A 12,106-nucleotide genomic window follows, 5' to 3' on the forward strand; every position below is an offset into this window, starting at 1 on the left:
TTCACCCCTGCCGAGGAGCTGGCCCTCAGCAGCAATGTGGGTCGGCCCTTGATGGTAGGGGTGGAAGGGGGGGTCTCTACAGACCCTGGTGGCAGCAGCTCCCACCACCTTTTTATACAGGGTAAGAGTCAGGGATCTGTAAATAGCTGGGATGCTATAAAACACAATTATATATCTATTTTTGTGGGAGTAAGTAACATGTTGGCCTATTTTATTGTTCTGCAGATGATGGGGAGAACGTGATGTTGCTGCCCCACCCCCAAAATTACCAACTACCTCATACAGAGGTAACGTAACCTTTGGAATGTCGCCCTATATGGTTGCTGAATATGGCTAACATAGCGCATTTACATGTCTTATTTTTTTCAGGAGGGCCTGGATGACGATGAGACGCTGTCGGTCTACTCGGAGAGCGCTCTGCCGGTACACTTTAGTATTTTATTACCAATGATATGAAGTTTTCAATTTGCCCTAACACAGATAGAGAGGGTGTGGACACGTTGCTTTAATTGATTATTTCTGATTACTTGCACATGGTGGTGGGACATGGGACAAATAACTACTCTCTATTGAAAATATATTTGCTTTGCTCAATTTTCAGGAAGAAGGAACTCTTCCTCCCCCGCAGCCTGGGCCCTCCACATCTAGGCCCTCCACACGACAGGTAATTAATTAAACTAAATGTAAAAGTAGAGGCAAGTTTTAAAATGGTCAGCTTTCTTGCTGTGAGCCATGCTTGAATGTTAAAGCAACATATATGTGTTTCAGGTTGAAGCAGACTCTGCGAGGGCCCTGTACAAACGGACCCTAGTCCAAAATATACAAATAAATGCCCAAACCAAGGAACTAAATGCCCTGCTCATTAAAAAGACGAAGTTGGAGGTGGAGAAATTGGAAAGAGAAAGACAGGTAATTGTGTAACATTCGATCATTTATTTTCAAGTCAAATGAAAGGTGCATAAGGTGACCTTTATGTTTTAGGATACCTAAAAGACAAATCCCTTTTTTCTTTACAGAAAAAGTTAACCAAAATTATGTTTTTTTTCTCTTTTTCCTTCAGGAATGGCTGAGAAAATAAACTCCAACATAAATCACCCAAGGCCGCTCTCTGTGTGTTCTTTTTTTTATTGTGCAAATGTCAATGAGATAGCATCTCTGACAGCCCTGCCAGTAGGGTAGTCCAGGGTGATGGGGTCTACCACATCAGGAGGTTGGGGGTCTGCAGGAGGGGCCCTCTCCTTCCTCATTGTGGCAATGTTGTGCAGCACAACACAGGCCGTAATGATGCGGCATGCTCTTTCAGGGGCCACTCTGAGGCCCCGCAGGCAGGTGAATCTGGCCTTCAGTATGCCAAATGTCATTTCGATCTGGACCCTGGTGTTGGCATGGGCCACATTGAAACTGGTTTGTGGCCCTTCACCAGGATCAGGATACGGGGTCATAAGGAATGGCTGGCAGGCATAACCCTTGTCCCCAAGCAGCACTCCACTGAAGAGCCCTGAAGATAAAGGAACATTTCCATAAGTATACACAAAAGGCAGTTTAAGAAGCACTAAACAATAAGAATGTACAGTTGCCATACCCTGCTTGAGTTTGTGACACAGTGAAGACTCAGAGAAGATCCTCGAGTCATGGACTGACCCAGGCCACTTTGCCACAAGGCTGGTGATTATACAGTACACCTGTGGTCACATGTGGCCTGCAAAAGCATTTGGGGTTAAAAAGCCTACTTCCACAAAAAGAGCATCATAGTCAGTGTAGCATCAATGTTCATTTGCAATGCCCATGTTATAGATAAAGATAGTCCAAGTGTGAAACATGTACTGTGTGAATATTTAAATGTGAGTTCCTTTAATCACCCAGACTTCAATGTTTGTTAGTGAATGTGCAAGATTTACCTGAATGATGAGGCTGTGGATGGATTTGCGATTTACATAGTCGCCTTCATTTTCTCCCAGGGAAGCAGAGATCGGTATGTGCGTGCAGTCGATACAGCCAAGCACCCTGGGAAACCCTATGAAATAGTAGGCTGCATTTGTTATACAACAGTGTACGTCATAGGAACAACATTCACTGTAAAGATATAATCACTTACCTGCCATGCTGTAAAATCCCTCTTTGATCGTCTGCATGGGACATGTGCCAGGAAACACAATAAAGGACTGCGAACCCTGTCAGAGCATGTGCGACCTTATGTATAGCACTGCAGACTGTATTTTTGCTGAGGTTCTCTGCATCCCCCACGGCAGACAGAAAACTGCCTGTTGCAAAGTAGCGCAAAGCGATACATACAGTCTGCGGCACTGTAAGGGCACAACTCCGATGTATGGCATTAGCAATATATGGCTCGAGGAGCTGACACAGATAAGTCAGCCCTTCTGACGAGAACCTGTATCTTTCATACAAATACTCTTCAGGGAAAGCCAAAGGGTTTATTCTTTCCCTAAAAATCCTCTCCCGCCTGAGAGCGCCTCTCACAATCCGAGCTCCACAGTGTCATCTACAAATGGTGACGTCATTTTCACAGAGATTTCATTGGTCGATAGGCGGAGCTTTTATAGGCTTATCTCTTAGCCTGCAACCTAACCTGGTCATGCCCGGCCCTCCCATTTGACATTCTTGCCCTCCCCCAATAAACACGATTTTTATTATTTATAAAAAAAAAAAATATATAAAACAATTTTTTGTTATAAATAAACTGAGCTTTTATGCTACGATGTATGTGATGTCAGATAGTAACTAAAACAAAAAAATCGCAGGCTCCGTCAAATAAATGCATGTGTCTGTTGTGATTTGTGATTCGTCCACATTTAGACCAATCACAGCGTCACACTCTGCCGCCTATTCTGGATTTGTTTATTGTGCATTCTGTAGACTCCCATTTATGTTTGAATTATACAATGGACATCAGAAATTGGCTCAAAAGGTCTAAGGATTTATTAAAAATTAAATAGCGACGAAAGAACTGCAGCCGATGCAGCTGCTGGCGACCCTGCACCTGCCGTTGCAGCAGCACGCCTCGGCAAACCCCGGGGCTGAGTTAGCGAGCCCAAGCCTTGACTCATCAAGGCGGCCGCCACCAACGCTGTCCTCCGAGGCACAGCTCCTTGTGCCCCTACCAATCACCACCTGCGTTGCCACACCCTGTACCACACCCGCCAGCATCCTCCTCCTGCTCCGTGCCGGTGCCTCCACTATAGACGCTACCTTGCAGCACATCAACGGGTACTATTGGGCCAGCAACCGCTCAAAGACCAACAGCCCCCGATGATCCCAACCAGGTGAAACTGGATCGTTATCCAGGGAGATTGTTTTCAGGAAAGAAGCGCACTTTTGCCACTGCATGGTACAACAACAGACCATGGCTTGAATATTCGTTAAAAGCAGACACAGCCTTTTGTTTCCCCTGTAGACAGTTTAAAGTAAATACGTCTTCATCTGATGCGGCTTTTACTGTCATAGTTTTTTGAGACTGGAAACACGCATTACAGACTGATAAATGACTGCTAAGACATGCGGCATCAAAAGAACACATGTCATGTCTGTGAGAGTTTGCGGAGAGAGACAGATACGCGAGGAAACAAATAAGGAAATTAGTACTTTGGTGCAGATCAGCTGGCACGGAACCGTTATTACGTTTATTTCTATGTTGCCCTTTATTTCTGTATGTATTTGCGATAAGTGTGCGTCTTTGCGCAATGCTGTTGGCCTTGCTGTTTGATATATATATTGTGCCACAGGCCCGCAGCACGTGACGATGTTGTGTGCCCTCCCATGAAAATCATATGCCCTCCCTTTAGATTTGTTCTGGCGCCGGGTCTGAACCTGGTCCCGACCAGGTTAGCCGCTAAGCACAAGTTACCATGGAGATCTAGCCTGCTTAAAAGAGAACCAGCTTCGTAGGATCGGAAAGCCGGAGTTTTCCCTGAATTTAGCCGGCTAAGCGAAAATCCTGCTTCGTAGTATACCCCCCGGGTTGCTTATTTCTCTCAAATCTGGCAACAGAGTGGGTGCAGTGTCTAATAGTAGCAGTAAGCTAACGAGAGGCTACGTTCAGCTGGTGACTAAGGAGTTGTGACAGAGAACATTTCAGGAGTTTGGAAGTATTATAAAATTGAAAGCGAAGGCAGTGTAACAGCCAGATGCAATGTTTGCAAGGCGGAGGTTCCGCGTGGTGGAAAGAACAGAGCTACGTTCAACACGACCAATCTAATACGCCACCTGAGAAACAAACACCAACAACAACACGTCGAGTACACAGCGGCCACTCAGGTAACGACACTGAAACAACCAACACTTTCAGAGACTTTTAAAAGGAAAGACAAACTGCCCCAGAACAGTGAAAAGGCCAACAAAATAACAGCCAAGATAGCTGAATTCATCGCGTTGGATGACCAGCCGTTATCTGTTACCTTTGTTTTCTCTTAATGCATTGCATAAAGATCGGATCGGGAAAAATCGGTATCGGCAGATTGTCAAAATCAAATGATCGGAATCGGATCGGGAGCAAAAAAAGGTGATCGGGACATCCCTAGCGGTAACACAAGCAATTTGTTTAAATGTCTTGCAAAAGTGCACCGTTTTCGACCGTCTTTCTAGTAGCTCTGTAGCCCCATCCACGAGTAACTTTTCCACGTCAGGTGTTATGTATGCTAGCAACAACACACAGAGTTAACTAAATTATACAAACATGGGTTGATTAGAGGTAACTGAGTTATTTATTTTGTTAAAGTTTCAGCTATTCTGTCATCAGATTACTTAATACGGTTTGATAAAACATTGTTGTTTCTTTTGATGTGAAATATTATTTATTTAATGTAAATAAAAAGCAATGTTAATTTTGTTCACAATTTGTTTAGTTAGTTTACCTCTAAAAGAACCGATAAGAGTACCGTGAAAGGACCGGATCGATAAGCGGTATCGATAAAAGTAGTAGTACCGTTAAAACCTTAACGATACTGAAGTATTAAAATAACGTATTAAGCAGAAAGTTTAGTATAGCGTATTTCTGGTATATTCATTTTTAATGTCATCTAATATATGTGTGTTTTTATATATATTCATGTGTGTTAAAACTTGGATGGACAAGTCAATTTTTTCCTCTTAAATATAGAGGTTTTTTTATATTAAATATTCCTATAATGATGTCCCATTTTTAGTAGAAGTAGATTAGCACAAATGGTCTTTTCTTCCACAACTGCTGTATAATCAAAAGGTGTTTTTTTGGCTATTTGTGAGTAGGTGAGGTACAGTACAACCTGTGATTTCTGCCTTGAGTAAAACGATTACCCGTGGATGAGTATTTTTCAGAAAGTCAGTAGAAAAGGCCCGGGAGTCTCTTTGCTAATTATCAATGGTCTTTGCAAATTAACAGCAGATGTACCCATGTTAATTGAATTGGTAAGAGGTCAGAGGAACTCCAAGAGAGGGGATTCCTCAGACCTAATACAATTAAAGTCTAGTTGATTAGTGGTTCATATCCAGCATGCATTAGCTAAGAAACGATAAAAATGTTGGTGCGTAAAGAGGCCTTGAGAAGATGTGTGTTATTGAGTCACACAGTTAGAGGGATAATGGTCCTTCTGAATTATCAATATATGTATTCATGTTAAGTGAGCTGACTTTGGGGTTTAGAGGAAGTTCAGAGGGGGCCTTGGGATGTGGGGGCAGTTGACCTTTGTTGGTTGGCTTAAATATATGTGTGTGCTTAATTACTCTGTATGGAGTAGGAGCAGTTTGCATGGCAGGAAACATCCTTATTTAGACACACACACACACACACACACACACACACACACACACACACACACACACACACACACACACACACACACACACACACACACACACACACACACACACACACACACACACACACACACACACACACACACACACACACTGTAAGGAGAGGGAGCGAATCAGACGGAATCAACAACTGCTAACTCATTGCATAGGGTCTCGCCCAGAAGTGAAACTGGCCAATGGAGAACTACCAGCTCACGGTCTAGGGCTCGCCCAGAAGTGAAATCGCCAATAACAAATAGCTGGGGAGGAGCAACCACCACAACTCCTCCCCACTTGTGTGTATAAATTATATGATATTTTGATGCTCGGCGCCCCTTCTGACTGACCGTCTCGGTGTAGCACGGTAGTGGAATTGAGCCCAGAGTACTCTGTAAAGTGTATTGTGTCTTTTACCATTAAAAACAGATTATTGTTTAACTTGTATCCTGGTGCTTTTGAATTCCTTCCTTTTATGATTTAACCCAGCTCATCAAAAGGACACACAGAGCCGAGGTGGGTTTCAGACCACTCAGCGCTCCAACAAAACCCATCCCTATATGTGTGTGTGTGGTTCTGCAAGAGAAAGAAACAGAGGATACTTAATATAAATATCAACATTACACCCACATAAGACTAGTAGCAGCCATACTAGCACACATATGAGGTTATATTATAGCAGACACAAAAGACTCAAAGGAGCATATATTCAACTACAACGTGAAAACAGTACACAGTTAACTTCCAATGCCTACAACTTTACCGCGATAACATTAGGAATCATTATATACACTCACGTTCGTATCGCGACCCGTTATATCAATCAACATCTGACGTTCAGATATCGCGTCATAAACAAATTATCCCTCGTAGTAACTATGATCATTACAACAAGTTTTGTTAATATAAATAACAGACTTTACAAATACTTACAAGTATATGAACACACACAATAAACAGGATATACCATGAAATCAACAGGCTGTCTCTCCTTCACCGTCCACACTCATGCACAGTGCTATGGCCACTGCCTATCCCCCAGCGCGAGCATCCCAAGCTCACTCCCTGATTGGTTACACAAGAGGAGCTATGATGAGGTTGTTGAGGAAATCTTAGACCTAGTCAATACTGTGGAGATATACAATTAGAATGATCAATCAAGAAACTGGTGAAACAAACAGAGTTGTCTTTCTGGTTCTTTATTCGAGGCGCCTCGAAGGAACATGTCTCACAGAGTATAGGATAGTCTGCAGTAGTGTTGTCACGATACCAACATTTTGGTTTCGATACCGATACAAAGTCAAGAATTGCGATACTTTTCTTAAAAAAAGGGAAACAGACTGAAATGTAATTATTGTGCTTTATTTCACACCAGATCACTATACACACACATACTATATATACTATACTATTCACCAGAACCATAACACACACTTTTAAACAATGAGAACAATAAATAAAATAAATGACAAGAATTCGTATTAAATAAAATTAAACAAACAACTTTTTTCAAAATAGATTTGTATATTAAACGAGCAATGAGGTCTCCGACAAAAGACATAGAACATAGCCCTACTGTTTAGCAGCATAACTGGCTTGATTATGTCCCTACTCAGACTAAACCTTAGTCCTAGGGTGGCAGGCTGGTTTTCATTTTTTATTCAGTTCCTTTGCCTTGTTAAGATTTTTGGCCAAGAAAACAAGGGTTTCTAAGTGTTCCTCAGTCAGTCTAGAACGCCTAGGACTGCAGATGTTTCCAGATGTGCTGAAGACGCGTTCAGATGCACAGCTGGATGCTGGAATGCACAGATACTGTTTTGCAAAGCGAGCCAGCATGGGCAGGTGTACCTCATGTTGACTCCACCAGGTCAGGGGGTCCTCTGCAGGGCTAATGTCTGTTAATAGCTTGTAGTCAGTGATCTCACCATTTAGTTTATCTGTGGGTATTGTGGGTGTGGAAGAATCTTGTCTTGTTCCAGAATGATCTGCCCCCTTCTTTTCTGAGGTGATACTGCAGAGCAAATGTTTTAGGTCACTTATTTTTCTCTTCCCTGCAGCCGCAGCAGCTGCTCCTCCTCTATTGTCCTCTGAGTCTTCTGGTTGCTCCTCCATAGGAAGCATAACGGTCTCAGCTTTGAGGAGCAGTTCCCTCTTGACTTCCTCTTCCATAGTAACAAACGTACTCTTAAATCTTGGATCTAGGAAAGTGGAGATGTTTAGCATCATCTTCAGATCGTGCTCATTGTATCTCTTTTCTAAGTCTTCTCTAATTCTGTGCTTCATTTCCAGCAGCAGTGGACGGTCACCTTCCTCATCTTCTGTGCAGGCTCTTATCTTCCACATGAGTGGCAGGACTGATGAGATTGTTGTTTCTCTCTCTCCACTTAGGGCATCTGTGAAATCACTAAGTGGAGCCAGGACGTCCCTCACAATTTCCAAAGTTGTCATGTCTGTGTCTCTGGGCATCAGGTGCCACTTCTTTCTGTCCTCAGCCAGAATAGCAGAGACAGCTTGCTGCTGCTCACAAAATCGTTCCACCATATCATAGGTGGATCCCCATCGGGTGGGCTCATCGTGAATTAGTTTGTGTGGTGGCAGCTGTAAAGATTTCTGTTTGTCTTTCAGCAGTCTTGACATCTTATTAGATCTTGAGAAGCCAGAGACAGTCTTGCGGATCCGGGACAGACAGCTTGCCACACGATCAATGTCTATGGCTTTGTTGACTGACAAATGTAAGTTGTGACCAAAACAGGGTATCCAGGTGTAGTCAGCAAAAGCCTTGCGGTTGTTAGAAGCATTATCTGTTGTGATACCAGACATTTTGGCCATATCTAGCCCCCAGGAATCTGTGACAATTTCCTCCAGGGCTTCCTTCAGAGTGTCAGCTGTGTGGTCAGAGTGCAATGCAGAGCATCCTAAGCATCAGGACTGCATTTCCCAGGACTTTGTTATGAACTGGACTGTTACAGCCATGTATGTGTCTACAGTTCTGCTGGTCCAGAGGTCCGTAGTGCAGGAGAAGAATGGCTTTGGTGTCAGCTGTGCACTGATTATAGATCTCGTCTCATTATAGATCTTGGGAATTTCATTATACATAAAGAAATTCCTAGAGGGGAGGTTATACCTTTTGTCCAGATGCTGTACAAGGTTTCTGAAGCCAGCCTTTTCAACTACATATATTGGCATTTGGTCTATACAGATGAACTCTGCCACTGCCCTGTTGAGCCTTGTAGCATCTTTGGACTCCTTTGGGTACTTAATATGGTGCTCAAAAAGAGCTTGGAGGGTAGGTTGATTCTGGGTAGGTTGATTCTGAGTGGGCGTAGTCACTCTCTGTGAGCCAGCAGACTTCTGTAGTTGAAATATATGGGTTAGAAAAATGATGGTTAATTAGTTTGTGAGATACCATCATCAGTAGTGTTCAGGGCAGACTAATCCTGGGTTTGAGCTTCATCGTTCTGAAGTACCAGACTCACAGTTAATGTAATTTATGTTTATTATTTTCATGATCAATAAAATTGTAGATGATCTGTTAAGTGTTTTCTTACAACATGGTCTCTTCTTTATACTTGAGTTTATGTGATTTATTTGATAGTTAACTTTATATTGTATTAACATGTAATAGTACAGTAATATAAATAAGTATTGACAAAATGTACATTGTAGATGTTAGCCACATTGGTAAGTTAGCTAAAAAGATAGCCAGTTAGCATTGCCATTAATTGCCTCGTCAAACTACGAAAACGTTCGTTTGTCACAAAATAAATTACACTTGTTTGACTTATATTTTCTGAGGGCATGGGCTTGAGCATGATGTAATTATGTTATCTATCACATTCGCTAACCTGTCTTTCTTTAAATTCTTTAAACAGCTCTGGATGCCGGTCGGCGAGGTGCTTAGCCAAGTTCGATGTGTTGGCTCCCTTGGTTTGCAGGGATCTGAAACATCTCTTACAGACAGGCCTCGTGGTGTCCGTAGGCTTGCCCTCACTGTCAGAGATATAACTAAAATATTTCCAAATTTCGCTTCTGGCGTCTTTTTTCTCAACAAGCCGAGGCGCAGCGGCAGTTGCACTCCCACTTGCAGCCATGCTTCTCGCTTTCTCACATGCTCTGGCAGCTAGTGCGTGGCCGAGTGCACGAGAGAGGGGAGGGACTTAGAACGTGCTTGAGAGGGGCGGGACTGCAGGCACGGCTGCAGTGCAGGGAATGGAAGCAGAGTGCTGAACACACACGGCTCTTATTAAAACGGCACTTTCTCACCGGAGTACTTTTCCCCGTCATTCTTAAAGTACCGATACTAATGAAATTGAGGAATCGTACCGTTTTTAACGGCAGGGTATCGCGGTACCTTTCCAGTATCGGTACACCGTGCAACACTAGTCTGCAGGAGTGTGCCTAATAGTCACAAAATAGCAAAGCTTATATACAAGATAGGGCGGGCAGACAGTTTTATGTGTAGCTGTCGAAAATATAACGGTTATCAGCATATGGAAGTTCAAACTTAGTGTGAAGAGGAGTATCAGCATAGTCTGCCAACTCAGCCCTGTGGCCTTGAAGCGCTTGAGATTAATGACCCTCTTTAGAGTATGCAGAGAACAGCACATGGTCTAACCCATGTGTCAATTTAGCACATTTCCTAATGAGACGGGGTCAGTGTTGCTCGTCTGTGCAGAGCATTTACATACTGCAACTTCAGACGGGAGCAGAATGGCGTCCAATAAGCCTGCAACTAGGACATGGCTAAGTACTGGCTTTCCATCAGATTTTAAAAATTGTCTACACTTCCAAATAGCGCCAAAATCATGTACTACCCCGAAAGCATAATGTGACTCAGTGTAGATAGTTACAGATTTGCCTTTTGCAAAAGTGCAGGCCTCAGTGAGTGCTACGAGCTCTGCTGCTTGTGCTGAGAGGTGGCATGGGAGCGGTCCGGAACAGAGAACAGCAGAATCTGAAACAACAGAGAAACCCACCCGATAAGTGCCCACAGGGTCGCGAGAGGCGGACCCATCAACATACAAAATGAGGTCAGGGTTGGTCAGGGGTACATCTTTTAAGTCAGGTCTGGGAGTACATACAATAAGAAGCTCGGCAACACAGTCATGTTCGTCACCGTCTTCTGGGAGAGGCATAAGAGATGCTGGGTTCAGAGTGGTACATCTTTGACTTCTTCATTAGGCATGTCTAGCAGGCATGTGTGATAACTAACACCCTGATCCCACCGGAAGCGTCTGCGCTGCGGCTGCGCCGCGCTGCGACCTCCTCCTGCGTCATAACCCACCAGGCGCGTTTCAAAACGTTGCGGAAGCGGAGCGTTGTGTGTGCAGCCTCGCAGTATTCCACCAGACCCGCTGCGCTGCGCCGCCCATTGACTAGAGTGGCCGCGATCGCTAAAAAAACAGGGTCTAGCTTGGAGGAGAAATAGGCAACAGGCCTCTGTTTTCCCCCATGATCTTGAAGGAGAACTGAGGTCATACACCCATCACGTTCATCCACTGCCTGTGTAAAAGGCTTGGTAGGATCAGGTAGACCTAGCGTCGGCGGGGATTGGAGAGCCAGCTTCATGTTAATGAAGGCTTCGTCGGCTTCTGACGTCCATATAAGGCGATCTGCAGGTTTCAAACCGGTGACATGCGTGATTGTGCGGAGTGGTTGTTCGAGAATAGTTAGGAATGAATTACCTGCAGTATGAACACATACCCAAAAATGACATAATCTGTCGCTTAGTGACAGGTTTTGGCAGAGCAGCCAATGATGCAATACGCTTATCTGAAAGCGTTTTTCCCTCTCCTGAAATGATGTGACCCAGAAATGTAACTGTCTTTTGCACATATTGAAGTTTAGACAAGCTGGCCTTGTGGCCCTCGGCTGCGAGGTGTTTTAACAAGGAAATGGTATCAGCTTCACACTGTTCTGCTGTGGGTGCGCAAATCATGAGGTCATCAACATATTGTATGAGAGCGGTGCCTTTAGAAACTTGGAGAGAGACCAAACTTGTACACAATGCTTGGTTGTACACAGTGGGAGATTCGCAGTAGCCTTGACACAAACGTGTGAATGTGTATGGCTTACCATTATATTCAAATGCGAACCAAAATTGACTGTCTTTGTGTACAGGGACACTGAAAAATGCATTTGAGAGGTCTACAACAGTAAAAAATGCTGCAGAGGCTGGAACCTGAGAGAGAATGAGATAAGGATTTGGAACGACAGCTCGTAAATCCTGGACAAATCTCCATTCATCAGGCGGTTTTTCCCGGACCTTTTTAACAGGAAACACTGGAGTGCGTACCGGGGAGTCGTTACACGGAACAATGAC

General features: G+C 43.7%; 1 protein-coding gene and 1 pseudogene across 1 annotated transcript; both read right to left on the bottom strand.

The window, feature by feature from the left end:
• Positions 1-1,098: 1,098 nt before the first annotated feature.
• Positions 1,099-5,387, bottom strand: LOC117553059 (annotated as a pseudogene).
• Positions 5,388-7,030: 1,643 nt separating this feature from the next.
• LOC117553071 (zinc finger BED domain-containing protein 1-like) lies at positions 7,031-11,010 on the bottom strand. Its single transcript, XM_034226848.1, has 2 exons — positions 10,635-11,010; positions 7,031-9,135 (listed from the first exon to the last, which is right to left on the bottom strand). Exon 2 carries the CDS (start codon positions 8,611-8,613, stop codon positions 7,435-7,437), a length of 1,179 nt encoding a protein of 392 aa, XP_034082739.1. The 5' UTR covers positions 8,614-9,135; positions 10,635-11,010; the 3' UTR covers positions 7,031-7,434.
• Between the last annotated feature and the right edge of the window lie 1,096 nt (positions 11,011-12,106).

This window comes from Gymnodraco acuticeps, unplaced genomic scaffold (assembly GCF_902827175.1).
Source record: "Gymnodraco acuticeps unplaced genomic scaffold, fGymAcu1.1, whole genome shotgun sequence".
In the NCBI taxonomy this organism is placed as follows: Eukaryota; Metazoa; Chordata; class Actinopteri; order Perciformes; family Bathydraconidae; genus Gymnodraco; species Gymnodraco acuticeps.